Here is an 18,173-nt window from a genome sequence, read left to right as displayed (position 1 = left end):
TGACACTCCCTTCAACTGTCTCCAGGAACATGTTGTGTACTCAACTGGTGGATTCCAAATCTGTTCCACTAACTCAGCTCTGTTAAAACACAACTCCTTGGACTTCTTTTCTCATGGGCAATCCCTGCCCAATACCTTTTCTTCAATACCAGGCAGCTCATTTTTCAATGATTTATTTACCCTTTGAGCAAGTGTCCTGTTGCTTGGGGGGCACACTAGTGGCAAGCGGCTCTGCACAGTGTTGCAAAATCTCCCCTGCCTGGAAATGTCAGGCACTGCTTGGAGCCAAGCAGCAGCAATGGCAAGGCAGAAACATCAGATCAGGTTAACTGGTTTTTAGAGCAAAGATTGACATGTCTCTATGCACAGTATTTTATTAATTTCATAGAATTATTTCACTTTCAAAGGCTATGTATGGTCTGGTTTATATCTATGGTCTTTCTCCATGGTCAACAGGGGTATTTTATAGAATTATAGAATCATTTAGGTTAGAAAAAACCTTTAAGATCATCAAGTCCAACTGTTAACTCACCACTGCCACATCCACCACTAAACCATGTCTCTAAGTGTTGTATCTAAAGGTCTTTTGAATTCCTCCAGAGATGTGACTCCACCACTTCCCCAGGCGGCCTGTTCCAATGCTTGATAATCCTTTTATGAATTATTTTTTACTAATATACAATCTAAACCTCCTTATGTACCACAGAAAATAACTGCACACTGATGCAGGCAATTTAAAATTCCAAGTTGGAACTTCAGGATGCTCACTGAAAACTGCACTGAAACCCAATACAGACAGGTTATATAAAACACAATTGTTATATTGCAAGGTGTAACAGAAAAACTAATACAAACATGTAAGAGCTGCACTCTGAACACAGCTTCCCATATGAATTGTGTACACACCTTGCCTTACCTGAAACAAGGCTCCAGTTTTGGAGTGTTGAAGCAATCAATTCTTCCTGCTCTACATCAGTAAAGCAGACAGTAGCTGGTCTCTCAGAACCTACCATATTTACCCGGGTTTTGGTCTCCATTTATAAATTGCCCATGCAGTTTAAAATGCACCACACTGTACACACTGCAGCTTTGACATCATCCCATTACTGTAATATGCAACAGTAGAGAACTTCTTGAAGATGACGAAAATACTGCTTTCTCTGATGACTAACAGGACAGCTTACGAAATGGAGGTCTCCAAACAGTGTATAACTTAGAGTACAAAGAATAAGATAGCAGAGAACCAATTAAAAATACACAGTAAGCAACTAATGAAAACATTTTATTTGAGTAAAACCATAATTTACAGATAAACACCACAAACCTTCTTGATTCAACTTTTGTTTGATACAGAACCTCTGAATACTGAAAAAAAATTAGACTAACAAATAAAAGTCACAGTCACAAGGAACTTTCATGTTTGTGATTTTCCACTGCATTACAACTTCATAGAAAACTACAAATAAGACACTATTTACAAAATATATTAATCTGTTTGTAAAACTACTGGTTAACTCAAGTTTTAAGTTTCATGATAAATTATACAGCTCAGTCACACTTTACAGAGAGTTGAAAGATAAACCTACTCTAAATACAAAATTATATCCTCTTACAATCCGACTATGCCAATTCATAGTACTTCCCAGAATTCGGATCAAAGTAACAGTTCAGACATGGATCATACAAAAGAGTCAAAATTTCCTCATCTTCTTCAGCATTGAGGTCATCTTCACCTGTGTCAAGTGGAAAAAGTAAGAATAAATCACTCTTCTTCACTTAGACAATAACATGGAAATTCCATTCTGTCAGATGTGACAGAATTTTTCTTTGAAGTGTATAATCTTTTGACTCCTGAATTGTTACCTTCAAGATAACAGCAATTCGCATTTTTATTGTATTTCTGAAGACTTGTATTTAGTTGAGGTGAAATTACGTCAGTCAGAGATTGATTAACAATTGGACTTTCCAAATGGAGCAGTTGTCCAGAAGTACTTCTACTGATGGTGGATCAAAGTATTCCTAAATGATATTTTTCTCAATGACTTTCTTAAACAATAATATTTTAGCAGTCAGACAGTCAGTGTGTACTTAAGGCCTCTAAGAATTAAAGAATTTGAATGTCTGGTACCCAATATGTCACCTAAACATCCAGTATAGGTAAATCTGTACGAAAGAGCTTTCAATACTGGAGAGGAAATAAGATTATCTTAAACAATAAAAAAAAATCTAAATCTAGGTTGTTTAAAGTTATGTAAAATGCAAGAATGTTTTCAGGTAACTAAAACACATTGCTAAAGCCATACAGATCTTTGTTACAGATGCTTTATATAGTGTAGTTCCTTTTCTAAACCGGTCTTTCAAATAAGCTAAATCTAAGTTGCATGATCTATAGCTTTTTGATAGGAAATAATTCACAGTTGAACACAATCTGGATCCTGAATTTCATCAGAAATGTCCATCTCATTCTTAGACTGCTAATACAAACTGAATGCTTTGTATGCCCTAACACTCCATAATAAGTAATGGTCCGTTATGCTAACAGCAGCAGTTTCACAGTGCTCAGAATCTATTTATAGCCAGGATCACGCCACAATATATAGGTTACATTATCTAGAGACCAAAAAGCAGGTTTGTGCATTAATGCAGACAGAAAAAGTGTGCGCTTTAGCATTTCGGAAAAGATTTCATTTTTGTTTCCTCAGTAGCATTAACAAATGCCATCAGAAAGAAACTGTCTTTTACTGTAACCAAAGGTAAAAAGGTAAAGCTAAGTTGTTGCCCTCCCTGCTGTGAGTACTTCATCAGTCCTGGTGAGCTAAATGAGGTTAACTGAGATACTTTGGATAGGTCTTGGGAAAAATTATGCAGTGCAGAAAAGGCGGCATAGAAGTGAATGTCATTTTCTACACTTCAGATCATAGTACACAAGCAAATACCATTCGTGACCCATTCCCTTGCATAGTTTTACATTTTCATTTGAAAATCACGTTATTTCCACTGAATTTTTCCTTTTATTATTTTGCTTTTCCCTGTCTGTGCTTCAAAGTGATTTTCTTTTCTTCTCTAAGCTTAAGTCTCCTTCCCTCTTTACCTGGGAACTGGCCTCTCAATATACTACCTGGTTTGATATAGAAATAGAATTCTCCATACTCATTGATGTATACCTCTTTCCCTGTATACCTTGAATTCATACTGGATCAGAATTAGATTGCACCCAGGACTAGCTGGATTTTTACCTTTATAGCAGTAATTCCCTGCATGTATTTTCGTGTGAACAAGAACTTAGTTTTCTGCATATATCTTGTTTTTAAAGTTAGGCTTCTTTAGCACAATATCCTCAAATGCATTTTAAGGCAAATCCAGATGATGCAACAAATTTCCAATGGCAGCATAAAGTATTCAGTTTTGAACAGATTAAAAGAAACATATGAAAACGTCACTTCTGTTCCTCTACTTCCTAAAAAGTACTAATCAAATTAAGTGACATTTTTCTACATGACTCAGCTAACGTGTAATGGTTGTGTTAGAAGGCATCTTTCTACTTTCAGTTTGTGTACAACTTGACCATATGTGGGAATGAAGTGTCCATGTCCAAATTAACTGATGAGTCCCTTTCAAAGAACATTTCCAGAGCTGTTTAAACTGCCACCGTCCACACTTTTGGAGTTGAAGTTGCTCAGGATTGCATGGAAAAAAAAACCTCTTGGCAGTTTAACTTGAACATCACAGTGAAACCGAAATCAAAGCTTTTGTTCGTAAATCACTACAAAATTAAAGAGTATTTTAGGCTAGAAAATAACTTCATTTTAAATGAAACCTCAAGCCTGAGAAACACATTATAATGGGATGAGTGTATTTTTAGTTCTGAGTTAAAAGACCGAGGATAGTTAATACCTCTGAATACCTGTCATATTAAATGAATGCTGCCCCACTGAAATCAGGGGAGCTATTTTTTTCATGGAGAATGGCTTTTGCTCAAAATGTTTAAACCTGGATAACAAAGAATGAAGGCAGCATGTAGCAGCTTTTTCTGAACTCTGAAATAAATGTACAAATAACTGCTGTTGTTTGGCTTACGATAACACTGGTTCCACAGTCACCACAGTCTGGAGAACTAAAATAAATAGTTTCCTTTTTCACAAAAATATATTTTCCCTGTATTCTAGGTTTTAATACTAGAAAATGGCTTGTAGCCAATCTCACTTTAAGATACATGGATCATATTCTGACCCCAACATAAGTCAACTGCAGTGGATCAGTAGAAGGGACGCTGAAAAGAACACTGCTAATATTTTTTCTGATACGATCCTTGAACATGGAACTATGGTGCTCAAATCTATACTGTAATTATGTGCTGCAGGGTTACCATACGACTGTGGTCAACAGCTGTAATCCAAGAAAGACTATTCAGTGCTGCGGTTCCTGAGGTTCCTAGAATTCATGACTCTGCCTTTGTCACTTACTGGGGAAACTTTCTTGCATGATTTGTTATGTCAAGATGATATTGTCTATAAATCAGAACTATTAATGCCCAAGAAGGGAAAAATCTATGGAAATTTATCATATTTATGAGTCTAAATTTTCCTCTTGTCTTGTGAAACCTGTTGAATAGAAGACTACTTCTCATTATGTCTACCTATCTAACTAATGCTGCTGCAAATGTTAAGAAAGGAACTATAGAGTAAAATGCTTTCTTAGAAATGAATCACCTTTCTTCCCCAAAGTTATGCCCCAACTTAAAGATTTTTTTCTAAATATAAGAATTAAAAAATCTTTATAAATACACTAATGCTATACTACCTGGTTTTCTTTAAGGGTAGCTTTAGATAAAATTAATACCTTGAATACATTATGAATCACTGCAGACTTTCAGTTCTGATAGCATGGTTTTGTTATCCTGTGATAACTGGAATACTGGAAAACTGCACACACACAAAAAATAATCTTGTAACAATTAAGTCACTGTCCAAGATGAGAAAGAATTCATTTTCTAATGTGGTAATTTTAAGAAAAAAATGAGTAGGGCAGCAGAATTTTCTGGAATGAATTTGATCATTCAGTTTGTTGATCAGATCTGGTACTTGACTGTCACTAACAAAACTGTTCTTTCACCACATAAATACCTAACCTCAAGTGAAGCGACTAAGAAAAACTAACTGCTAGAGACATACCACAGAACACAACAAAAATGAAAAGCCATCATAAAAAGCTATGGTATATAGAGATATTCTGTTCTCCAAATGTGCAGTCATGGACACGATATGAAGTATTTCAGCATAAAGGAAAATGAGTTTAGAAACAATTCACAAAAACTGTGGAAATTCTAGTGTGAATAACAGAAGAAATGCAACAAATTCCCAAGTATACTTCTTTTTTTTAAGATAATACCATTTTAAAATCTACAGAAATTGTAGCTTTTCTGCAGGAAGCCTCGGATTTCATAATACTAACATAAAAAATTCTCAGAGACCTATCACATATTCATATCCAACATACCTCTAACTCAGGGATTACTGTCCAATTCTCTTTGGCTTACTTAAGACTCTTAAGAAAACATATGCTTTGATTCTTCAAAGCAAGGTCCTTTCCTGAGAGCAAAATTCTATTTTGCTGTCATAAACAATTACAAATATACATCTATGAAAACATTCCCCATTTGAAGGGTGTAATTTGTTTTAGACAGTGACTCACTGAGGCATCACCCCTTGGGCAGCCAAAATACACAGGTCAGATTTATGAGAGTCCACATTGAATTCCCCAGAGTTGAAGAAAAATGTAGATACCCACCCCGTTTCTTAAGACAACTGATAAGAAAAAAGGGCACTTGAAAAAACCAAGGTATTACTTTTATTCTACTGTTGTTGACTTTCCAGTTTCAGCTGAGTTCTTTGCCATTTACTAAGCAAACACCATTAATAAACAAAAACCTGTAACATTTTAGGTGGCAACAACAGTCTTTACTCAGGAAATCACGCTGAGATTTCATTTAAAGCTAAATCTGAAATTTTTCTTTGTAAGAGAAATATCACTTACATAAGTGTAACTCTGCTTCTGAACAAGCATGTTTAGTCTTTGCATTCCTTCTTTCATAGGTTTGCCATCCCCACTAGCATAAGATGCATTTTTTGAGTTAATTTGTATTGAGCCAGAACATTAGGAAACTGCAACTGCATAAGTTGTTCTTCTGTCAGAGGCAAATAATACTGCATGGAAAATTCTACCAGCTTGAGCTAAGAAAAGTAAATAAAAGAACTTGGAACCAAAATGCTGCAGTATAGAAAACTATGAAAAGGCAGCACCAGCACTACAGAAACAGCATTTCAAAATGTTTCTACTTTTCAAAATGGTCCATTTCAAAATGGTCCTTTCTACTCAGGACCTTTTCAACGTCTTTATAAATTCCTACCTGGAGTACTCTGATTTATTGAAGATTTAGTGTGCTCTTCCAGCTGTTGGCTTCTAGGAATGATGGGGGGGCTGAACACGTCCATCCAGTCCCTGAAAAATACAGATCAAAATATCATTCATAAAAGCCCAGTTTGTGGTCCTATTATGTAAAAATCATTTCAAAGGAAACTGTATGTTGTCAAGTGTGATGAAACAAAATCAAGCTGGATTTTATTATTATAAAAATAAACTCTACAGTTAATACAATTCTTAAATGTTAAGGCTTCCTCCCTTCTTTAGCCTGTACACACCAAAATCTATGTTTTAAGTCGGGTTTGCTTTGCAGATTTGAGCTGGTATTGCTCTCTCAGCAAAACGTATACATGCGGTGTGATCCATAATCCACAGAGTTATACTCTGAAGACTCCAGGACTCCTGAGAGCGTTTTTCCTGAAGAATAAAAGATTTGGGATGAACAACCTGGTTTTGATTGTAGAGACTTATGGGGCCAATTTGATTAAAAATCCTTACCCTCTCTAAGGAAAAAGGCTTACAGACAGTAATGAGATGTCTTTGGTTACCACTGACTTGGCACTGCTTGGAGACCTCTGTACCAGGGTGACATGGCAGGTGGTAGATCACTCAAGAGTCTGGCTGGTTGGTGACTTAGACCAGAGCTTACACTTGAAATGGATGCCTCTAGCAGTACGTTACCAGCTCAGTGGTCATGAACTGTGGGACAGCTGATTTGTATTAAATTAAACTGAAAAGATTAAATTATTTAACTTGAAAATTTTTCAATAAAGGCATGGAATTAGTGGTCAGAGCTAAGAATAATATACTAACTAGTTTGCTAGTGTTTTTCAGAAGGAAACACTGGATTGAGTCAGGATGTTATTGCTGACAGTATCGTTGACACTGGAATAAAAGCTTTGGCAACTACATTGTAAAAAAATGTTCATAACATTTTATTATTATAAAATGTTATATGTTATAAATAAAGAAGTTGTTATCAAGCATAACATGATTTCAGCTACTGACAAGACCATACAGAGGATTCATCTCGGCTGTCACACATCTATTTTGATTCTGTAAAGAAAAAATTTTGATGGGATCTTTATCATAGATGAGGGAGTACAGACCTTCTTCACCTATTCAGTTTAATAGGCAATTTATGTCTCTCCTCAACACTATTTTGTGATAGCTTTTAAAAATGATTTTCACGTTATCACACATCCATGCAAAGTTCAATGTTCATTTCACGTACACTATTTTATGACACACTGTCTGTGTTTGTTACAGCTCAAAGGAAAATAGAACAGTTTTTATTGTTATTATTACTGCTTTTTATTGCAAACTGAACTGCAGATTTTTTCACTGAAAAAGTCACTCATATTATACGTCTTGTAATTCTTTTCATATATGAAACTAATCTCTGTACACTCTATATAGCTGATGTTTCCTCAAGTTCCTATCTCTCCTTATCAACAGTAAAGAGCTATAATACATTCAAACTTTCATATAACCATTAACTAGGCTAACTACTTGCAAGTTAACACTTAAATAGAGAATTCAAGGGACCTCAATAAATCACCTCATTTTCATCAAATCAGATCCATCTTTTTTGACCAACTTATTTCAACTACAAGGCAAGGGGAATGGAAAGGAAAAGGGGTCTTTAAATTCCCTTACATTTGCTTCATGCTGATGGGAACAGTGACCTCTACAGAGTAAACTAAACTTGATTTGGGGTTGCTTTGACTTATATCTGGCCACGGCTGTTCCAACAGCTGGTACAAAAATATTATCCATGCAAACTTTTGCTGGAGGCCAACAAGATTAGCCAGAGCTGTGGAATTAACTCAACATCCATGGCTTCTTCTAGAGGGGATGAACTGTTCCAAAGCTTGAGAGATTTCTTTACATTGCCAGACTGTAATTGTCTCAACTGAATTGTCCAACACCAAGTAAACGGGTAACATACTTCTACTTTCTGAAAAGCCTTGATGTTCTCATGTAAGATTTGCTTCTGACAAAGGAATCTGGCAAGGCTCAGTCATGTGTTGTAATTGCTAAAATATGCCAACTTTTATGTTAGTTTTTCTGCTACTTCTGGACTTGTTATTGATTTCACATCATCTCCTGTTGGCATACAGGCATAATCTGGGGTGAAGTGGGGGACAACCACCTATCCGTTTGCAGTCAAAATGAAAAAAAACTAATTTTCTGCCTCAGGAAACAGAACTGCTGGTGTAGAAATCCAGCAAGTAGTATAGCAGATTTAAAGGAAGAGATATTGAATTTTCCATCATTTCAATAGGTAAAAAACATACTTCAAAATTTTTTTACACCATCATGTTATTTTCACATGTATGGTCAACTTCACAACCAATCCTTCTCTTCTGCTGTTCAGCTAACGCCCAAGAACTAGTACAACTAGTCCATACAGCAATATCCTTGCCTAGACATCTCGCTATTGGCTCTCTCTGGCACTGCTCACCATATCTGCATTCCCTGAATATGGCCAAAGGCTCTCTGTTTACACCAAAGCTTCAAAAGTTTTTAGGAATAACAGTTAAATGCATGATATCCAGTAGCATGGTAGAAAATATTTTCCATTTCTGCCACTTGCATGTGTGGTTTGTGCTGCCTCAGAATCAGCAAACATAAATCTAATACTAGAATCTGACCATGCTCCTAGGATGTGGTCAGAGAGCATGAAGCATTATCACTTACCTGATTTTCTACAATTGCACTGAAACACAACATCAGCAAAGGCAATCTCTTGGAGAAACTGAGGCAATTTTAGAGAAGGTAAGGAAGAACTATTAGCACTAATCTCTGCTACTCAAGCTACCCTTTCTTCCAAATTATAGCTATAATAACTATAGCTTTTAGTTTAGTATTACCTATGAGACAGTCTAGATCCAGTTTGGTTTTTTCTCTCAATGTCCAAGAAAAACTAATAGCTTAGCTATTCAAACCCCTCCCACCAAGACAAGTAATCAAACCACTACAGTATTACAGATCCATTGTTGACTTAGCGTTACTTTTAAGATGGAAACGTATTACACGGTTTATATTAAAACAAGTTCATTACTTCCACAAGTTGGATACCAATGTCTAAATCAACTTCTCCTAAAATCTTGAGATAGAAAACCCAGAATAAAACAATCTCTGAAATATTCTTGGCCACACTGCAGTACAGAGTAAATACTAGCAGCTGATTGATAAACTTTTGAGAAGTGGGCTTACATTGGTAATTCTAGTAGATGCTGTAGTCTAGCAGACCTTGCCTAAAAGTAGAACCCAGCATGGAGACAACAGGCAATATCCTGAGAAAAGCAGACTGGAGCCTGTGTTCCCATTTATGGCAGTTTTATTCTGACTGAAGAATATTGTTTTTGAGAACTTCTTGAAGCAGGTAGTTTATCTCCTTAAACCAGCAAAGCTAATCACACATTCTGACTAATTAAAGTCACTCCCTTTAAGCTATCAAAGCCTCCAGCTGTAATCAATACAATCGATGTGCAATAAACTATCCACAGCATTCCCGATAACAATGTGGAATGCCAAGTATTGTCTTTTGACATTCAGTTGCATTGTATGAAGCCTCAGAATAGCTTCCACACACAAAGTACCATGCACCTTTAAAGCTTGCACTAAAATTCTTCATTATATTGAAAGCTATTCTCTGTACCAAAACAGAATTAAAAATACTATACAATCTTTTATTATGATAATCTTGTTAAATAATGGTCATATATTGAAATATCACATGATAGAAAGCAAGAGAATCTTGTAGACTTATAAACCTAATTTTCAGTCTTATGACAGCATGTTAAATTTTGCAGAAAATGGCATTCATCAGTAAAATCTGTTGAGAAAATTAGTGATGCCTTATTAAGTAGCACTTATCAATGACAATGTATCAAAAGTATTGACATCAGCAGAAATCCAAAGAATCAGAGGGGTTTGATCTGAATCTTAATGAACACCCTTGATATTTTGATTTTTTACAGATATTTGTTGTGGTTTAGTCTATCCTGCTGGCTGGACTCAGAAAACGGCAAATCATTTAGTATAAAGATTTGTAACACTGCTGTGAACTGAGACAGCATACTTTAATACATTTCTTTTGGATCAGATTTAATTTGTATCACTTAAATCCATGGGATCATTTAATCCACCTTGTTAACAAAATTAAAATGCATCAAAGTTTTAGTATGGTTTTGCCCAACAATCTATACAGGAATTAAAAGGAATATTCAAGTTAGTCAGTCAGGCTGGCAGCATACCTACAAAATGCAGGGCAAGGGCTTCTTTATATCACATCAGGGAATGAAAAAACAAGATCTGCTTTGTATCATTAAGAACATATTGAATTGACAAACTATTAAGCATCTGAAGAGCACAATCAATAAAGAACAAAAATGATGATTTTAGCTGCATAAACTACTTAGTAAATCTTTATTAATACAAGAGGCCAACTGGCTTGTGCCTGAGTGATAATAAGAGGAGCACATTTGCTGAGTTATGTTTTACAATGGATAATTTGACTATCGCTGCAGAGGGCCAGAGAATGTCAATGTATGAATCAAAGAGTATAAAAATATTTTAAGGAAAAAAGGAGTAATTCTTGACATCTCGTGCAACTATCAACTTAAAATCTCTGCACATACTTCTGCTGTATTAGCAATATTTAATACCACATGAAGCAAATTTGCTGCAGATGCTCAAAGTGAACAAGCAATACCTTACCATGATCCACTGAATGCAAAGTGACAGCTCACATCAAAAGTATGGTTCAGTATAGTCTACATATTCATTTCAGCCAAGATGAAGACCTATTTTTCTCACTTGTTTGGATTTTTAATTGTGTCTATTTAAGGTTATTAGAGACTAACTCAGTTCTTAGAAAGATCAATAAAAATTCACATAGCTTTGTGAGACCCCTCTCCTATTCCCTTATACATCTTCTTCATGCATTACTTGTTAGGTTCTTCTAGATTAGCAGATCTGAATTTTCAGTTATTTATGTATCTGCTGAGCTTCATGCATGTGTGTAACTTCATTAACTTCAATCAGATTACCTATACACACCTGTTTGGATTCTGCTTTGTAATATATTAATCATCTATGCATAATAAGAGTGTGTTTTTTTAATAGAAGTATTTCCAGAGAAATAAACACTTCAATAATAGTTTCAGTAGTGAAGCAAGGACTTACGTAGGCTATTAATAATAAGATTTGTTTGTGTTATGTACAAAATGCAATCATATTATTTGAAATTACGTTGAAATAAAATTTCAGGTCCTGCCACTACATATGGCTATACCAATTGTGAAGTCACCTGAGCCTTAAGTTGTCCATTATTGCATCTAAAATGCTTTAAACAATTTCAACTTTTGAACATACGCTATAAACCAAGAAACATTCAATATTAATTTAAACATCAATAACTGCTCGGTGCTGCTCAGCTCCAGGTGGGAAAAACATTACCTTTAAAATGGAAAACTGAGTGAGTATGCAGAAGAAGAAGATATACTACCAAAAGAATATAGAGTATACTTATACATACAAATCAAGGATTTTGGAAGGTGCGTTTTAATGAAAATCTTGACAATAACATAATTATACATGCCTATATGACTTTGCATGAATTGAAAGCTCCATTTAAAAAAGTATTTAAGGACAATCTGGCAATATATTGATGATTAAAAATGCAAGCTATTAGCTACATTGTATTATTCTCCTGGAGTGTTACTGTAGTTTCAAAATACCATTAAATCAGCACAAACCAACGCTTATCATCTCCTGCACATTTTTCACAGTGAGCTGCATTCTGACTATGAGTAATCTGTTAATCTCTTCTTTGCCTCACAATCCGTCAAAGTGACAGTTTCATTCCAACTCTAATACATAATATTTTCATTTACTGTATGCCTTACTGGAACTTTCCTTTTTTGCTAGCACTAAGATTTAGAATATCACAAGCATATTCACAGAATGCCTTTTTCCTTCCTCCAAACCACTTTGGCATGTCCAGCCTGTCAAACAGTACAGACAAACCTCCTTAAAACCTAAATTATTTAATTTTCAATGAACTGTTAACTAAAAAAGAGAAGAGATCACAAAAAGTACAAGTGCAACTGTGCATGGAAGACATGAATCTGCTCTTAAAGTCTTAAATCTGTAAATGAACTGGTTTATGGGTGCTAGATTAGATCCAAGGGTAAGAAAGGAGAAGTGAATTCTAGTTATCAAACAAGATATTTAGGTAGTGTTAGGTGCTATTACAAGCGTGTACAGTCTCTTCCTTTCAACCTAAGAGATCTTAAAGGCATGCAAAAACTTTACTGACTATTCTCTACACGTAAGCACAGTCAGACAACTCTGTTTAAATGGCCCAGGAACATTGAGAGAAAGAGTGAAACCAATAAAAAACAATCTCAGTAAGTCCTGAAGCTGCAAAAAAAGGAGATAAACTACCTTACATTAACATAGATGCAACAGCAAGATGTTTGAAAGCATTTGCCATGTTCTATATTGAAACCCATAGTGTATATGCCGCCATGTTTTCACGTTCTCAGATTCCCATACAAGGGAAAGCCATTTTGGGTTATTTTAACAAGCTTTTATATGTTAGCTACTTGGTTCTCAACAACCTTTCTGCAGCTAAGCTTTTCACCATCGTGATTAAAATATTTAACCTTTCAACTAGATGTTTCCTGTGCCATTTGCTTCTTTTGTCATGTTCTTCTTTCATGCATATTATAGCCTGACAAATGAAACAGAACTTCACTAATTCAGATTAACGACTTGGGAAACCTATTCCAAATTACTCTATTTTGTGGATGAGTAAAGTAACTGAACAAATACAATGAAAAACCAAAGTACATTTTGTGATATATTGTTCTTGTTCACTTATTTTGACAACAGTTGTGTAATTTTATAATACTTCATAATGGAATATTTTCTGTTTTGCAGAAGTAATGGAGTTGTACGACTTTGATCTTGTAATGAACCATAAAAATAACTATGTTTCTTTGTTTGCAAAACTTAATCTTCAGATGTGCTTAACTTTTAAGTTATTCTGCTATCTAAGCCTCTGCTTGGAAATACAGGAAACAAAGACCTTTTGTGTCTGAATTTCACAGTGTACATGCTGAAGAAGTTCTGGTGTAGTGCAAATAAATGTTATAGCTCCCATCCTTCTTTTACTGCACCATTTTGTAGGGGAGTTTAATTTTACCAAATCTCTCAACGGTATAACACCACATGCATCAGCTATTGGAATGCTTAGTTTTCATCAGGTACAGATGAGAGTACTTGAATGGTAGACTCAAAGCTGAACACGCTTTTAATACTTACGGGTTTGCAGTGGATGTGTTTTTGTGCTGGAATCATTGATATATTATGCAAATTTAAGGCTCCATGGTAATGGCAATATTCATGGCAACAATAAGTTCTAACAAAAAGACTTCTTTGGCAGAAGCTCTTAAATAAAGTGAAAGAAATAATTTACTTCCTAAAAATCAATGGAATAGAGTTATGCATAGAAAGGGGTATTTGGTATATTTAACTAATATACCAGAAGTTTACCAATAATAAAGTTTGAAAAGGACTAAAAGGAACATGTTCATCATTTCATGATACATTATCTGAACTACTGTGCATGCATATCATTACAAGAAGAAGGAAAATCACATCGTTTGATAAAGTAGCAGTTAAGGATACGGGCTCTGCTCTTTTCTTAGGAAGATAAAACAACTTTTTCTGAAAAGTTTATAGTTACTGTCCTTCTCAAAGACTTCATCTCCACATCAGTGAAACACTTCTTTAGTGATGATAAATCTCAGATCTATAACATTTATCATAATCAGAGAGAAACCTTTACTAAAAAAAGGAAAGAAAATACTGGCTTTTTTCTGGGTTGGTTTTGTTTTGGGGTTGGGTTTTTCTTTTGACTGTCGGGGAAAGAAGAATGATAACATCCTGATCAGTTCAACGTAACACATGTAGGTTACGATGACAAGCAGCTTGCTTTAGTCAGTCTGTACCAAGCCCATGTGAAGTGAGGTCAGTGACTATTAATCATTTGTCAAAGAGTGTGGGCCCATATCAGCCAATTATAGATAGAAGGAATTTTATATTACATCCACAAGTGCAAAACTACAAAGGACTTAAACCACAGCACAGTGGTGGCACTTTTAATAGATAAAACAAGTCTGGGCAAAATGCTGGCCTGAATTGCATCATACTTCCACGTAGCTCTGTGCCCACAATTCACTATGGGAATACTTTTTTAGATAGAGTTAAACGCCTGGGTAAAACCTAACTGAAAATTTGGCTGTGTACATTTTGTATGACATTAAGTAAAATAAGCTTCTTGTGAAAGGATGGTCAATGAAATGCTGAAATGTGTATCCTACCTTTGTGCAGTTTCTGGGGAACAGCTGATTGAACTTCAGAGGAATATATTTTATTTGGTAGCTTGGGAAGAGTTAAGTAGGATGCCAAGAGAGGCAATGATTATAAAAATTGGTTTCTACATATTAAAAAACCCTCTCAAAGACAGAAAAATCAGCTTTTATCAGAAATACATTTTTTGGAGAGCATCTGTGGAAGTTGAGAAAATCTATTCATGACATTAAGCTCGAGTGATCTTTTTCAGAGAGCAGCTCTACATTTTGCAGTTCAGTATAGCTGAAATTCCTCTAGAATACTGACTTTCTTTTAGCATTTCCTTTAATGAAGCTTCCAAACCTTCTATGACACACAATTATTTTGGAGGACAAATGCTTGCTAAGTAGCAATTCACAATTTCCAGTCCCTGCACTGGAGGAAGAAGTAACACAGATAATTACAACTTCCTATTTGGAGAGAAGAGAGCAATTCTGAAGTTCAGCTAGGACCATACAGCCCATCAGTCAGTGGGAATTACATAGCTAAGGCTTGAAACACTGCACATCATCTTGCTCACGTGGCTCTGTAGCCTCTGCAGTCAGCCTGTCTCCTTTCATTAACTGGTTCTACACCTTGCAAAGCAGTGTGATGTGGAGCTGATTTGTATTGCAGTAGCAATATTCTTGGCAGACTTATGACCTTTCCCCAGCAGAACCAATGGAAAATGAGTCTAGCTGGGTCTTTTTATTGACTGCATTTCCATTATCTTCACAGGTGCTTTCCTTCCTGGCTTGTTCTTTTATCTTATTATGGACAGAAGCTACATTTACTAGACAATAGCTTCCACATTGCTCTCTTTTCATTTCCCAGAACATATCACTATTACACTTTTTAAAGTTACTTTAGACCTGTCACATTCTTTATCAATCTTTACAACAAACTATTTGTTGTTTCAGTAAGCGCACCACATAACTGTCTTCATGCCACAGCATTTATACCCACTCATCTACATAGGACATATACATTTTTCAAATATTCTGTGTGTTCTACACTGCTACAATAAGCTTACAAAGATTCAGACATTCTCCACTTGCTCATACATGACTTGTTAAAATTGGCTTTAAACACAGTTTAGGAGCCAACTTATAAATTACCATTAATTTTATCTCCCTCTCACTTAGATACACACCCTCTGTGAAAAACATTACAGAGTTTCCCATTATAAATGAAAGGTAATGATGTGAATAATGATATTCAAGTCACATCATCTCCTGTTTTTATATCATGATGCAAACTGACCTCATAATTTTTTCATCTTCTGTATTTACAGCCCAATAACACTTTTCTGGCAGTTCACAAGGGCTACTGAATTTATGAGGCACTTGCAAGTCAGGTATTTCACGAATACTTTGCCTGAATTTCTCGCAAATGATTTCTAGAGCTATTTAAGTCTACTGTGTGTGCTCGACTAAAATAGCATAAGAACTAAGTTGTAATTTATACCATTCTGTTTTAAACTTTATTACATGGAAATACAAGTTTTCATTGTTGATCACATTAACTTGATATGACGGAACGCTTTATTTCTACAGATAATGGTATTTATTCTGTTTTTCAGTACATAAGATGTACTGAGTACCAAATTGCTTTAGCACATGCATAAAAATAACTTAATAAAACCTGACTCAACCAATATATGGGCAGAAAGAAGACAAACGATGTAGCCTGCACTAAAATACAGGCAATTCCAATGCCATCAGATTTATGAAATTGATTCTGGAATAAAGAGTCCAAAGTGTCAGTTTCAAGGTAACCGATACCTTACTCTGAGGACTACAGTTGTGTCTCTGTCCACTTCATCCATTGTAACAATTCTTAAGGATAGAGATAATTCCTTTAATAACCAGTACCCAAGGCAGAGAGGTTTTCTAGACCAACATAAGCACTTTGATTTATATGTGAAAGGGAATGGGAATCCAGGATTATACTTTAACTCCAGTAATAGATTGTGTGCACTAAGCAGCATATAGCTGCATGATGCATCTAGATGAACTTGCACAGCAAGTTTCATAGTGTTAACAAGAACATTTTAAATCCATAAAAATGTGAATGGCAAGTGAAATAACTGACTGAAAACATCTCTGTGAGGAAAAAGGTGTATTAACCTGCACAACTGACTGGCAGTGTGCTGTCACAAAACACTTCATACTGCTGATAAAAGCTAAAGAAGTTGTATCTGAAATGTCTTCTGCTCCTATTCCTCCCAACACACATACATCGTCCAGTTAAAACCTGGACAAGAAAAATCCACATTAACACCACTAAGTGAAATAAGCCTACTTTTATAAATAAGTACACCTCTTGTTCAGGCTGTTAAATTGACAAAGTGATGTTAAGGTTTCACCTGGAACTGGACAATTAATTTTGATCATTTCGATTTGATTATTTCTCCCTAGCCACCCTCTCCCCTTGTCTTCATTTTGCCTTATATTAAAGTCACGGGGATTTTTTTGCTGATTCCAAACAGAACAAGCTAAAAACCTGACAGCCAAAATATGCTGTAGACAGGATCCATTTGAACTATCCCACAGCGTTGTAACACCCTCTCCTGACTGGGCTATCTGTTAAAAAAAAAAAACCCTGTCTAAATAAGCAACATTAAAATCTTCTGTAACAAATGGATTCCCTCACACCTACAGTCACATACCGAATTCTACCTCTAAGCCTTCAAAGCAGAGAGGGAGTGAGGGAGAAAGAAACAGATGAGAGTGCATGTATGTCAGATGAGGAAGATTTGCTGAATCACACATCAAAGCAGTTGTAGGAGCAAGGCTTGTGTCAGTTACATTAAATACACAGTGGTACATCCAAAACATGCAGAATTCAGTTCTGCATTCCAGGACAACACAGACATACTGCAGACAATGACTGAAACAAGCAATAGTAAAGCCCTCTTAAAGAGATTTAAGATTAAATCAAAGAATGTCACATTTAATATTCAGGACACTCTAACTGAATCCTTACTGCCTAGGCTATAAATGGAATCTTACCGTGGGTTGGAATGAGAAAGTGGGCTCATTTCTTTCTGATAGTGATGCTCCTGACTGGTGGGCTATGGAAAACAAAAAATAATAGTGAGAAAATAACTTTGCAAATATTCTTTCAGTATGTTTAGAAGTATGTAAGACATCTTTTATGAGCATACACATTTACAGCTTCTGATATTAGAATTTTACAGCCTTTTTCCTTACCTGTGAAATTAAAAATGGATATTCAGATTCTAACTGTGCAAAAGTACAGCTTAACAGATAATTCTTAGGTGGGTAGAAATAAATATGAATTAAAGAGTTGACCACATGGTCATTTCTCATCTGCTT

The 18,173-nt window shown here is 35.4% G+C and overlaps 1 protein-coding gene across 10 annotated transcripts in view; it reads right to left on the bottom strand.

Moving 5' to 3' along the window:
• Nucleotides 1-1,266: 1,266 nt before the first annotated feature.
• CFAP20DC (CFAP20 domain containing) overlaps nucleotides 1,267-18,173 on the bottom strand; it is a 58,945-nt gene continuing 42,038 nt past the window's right edge. For 9 of the 10 annotated variants that reach the window (XM_030501078.1, XM_030501077.1, XM_030501079.1 and 6 more), the window contains 3 exons: nucleotides 17,847-17,908; nucleotides 6,407-6,498; nucleotides 1,267-1,733 (listed from right to left, as the gene is read on the bottom strand). In XM_030501078.1, the coding sequence (XP_030356938.1) occupies nucleotides 1,621-1,733; nucleotides 6,407-6,498; nucleotides 17,847-17,908 (267 nt within the window). In that variant the 3' untranslated portion in view covers nucleotides 1,267-1,620. The remainder of the gene's footprint in view (nucleotides 1,734-6,406; nucleotides 6,499-17,846; nucleotides 17,909-18,173) is intronic. The other variant, XR_003993689.1, reaches the window with a different exon arrangement.

This window comes from Strigops habroptila, chromosome 11 (genome assembly GCF_004027225.2).
Source record: "Strigops habroptila isolate Jane chromosome 11, bStrHab1.2.pri, whole genome shotgun sequence".
In the NCBI taxonomy this organism is placed as follows: Eukaryota; Metazoa; Chordata; class Aves; order Psittaciformes; family Psittacidae; genus Strigops; species Strigops habroptila.
This window is presented reverse-complemented; position numbering and strand designations above follow the sequence as displayed.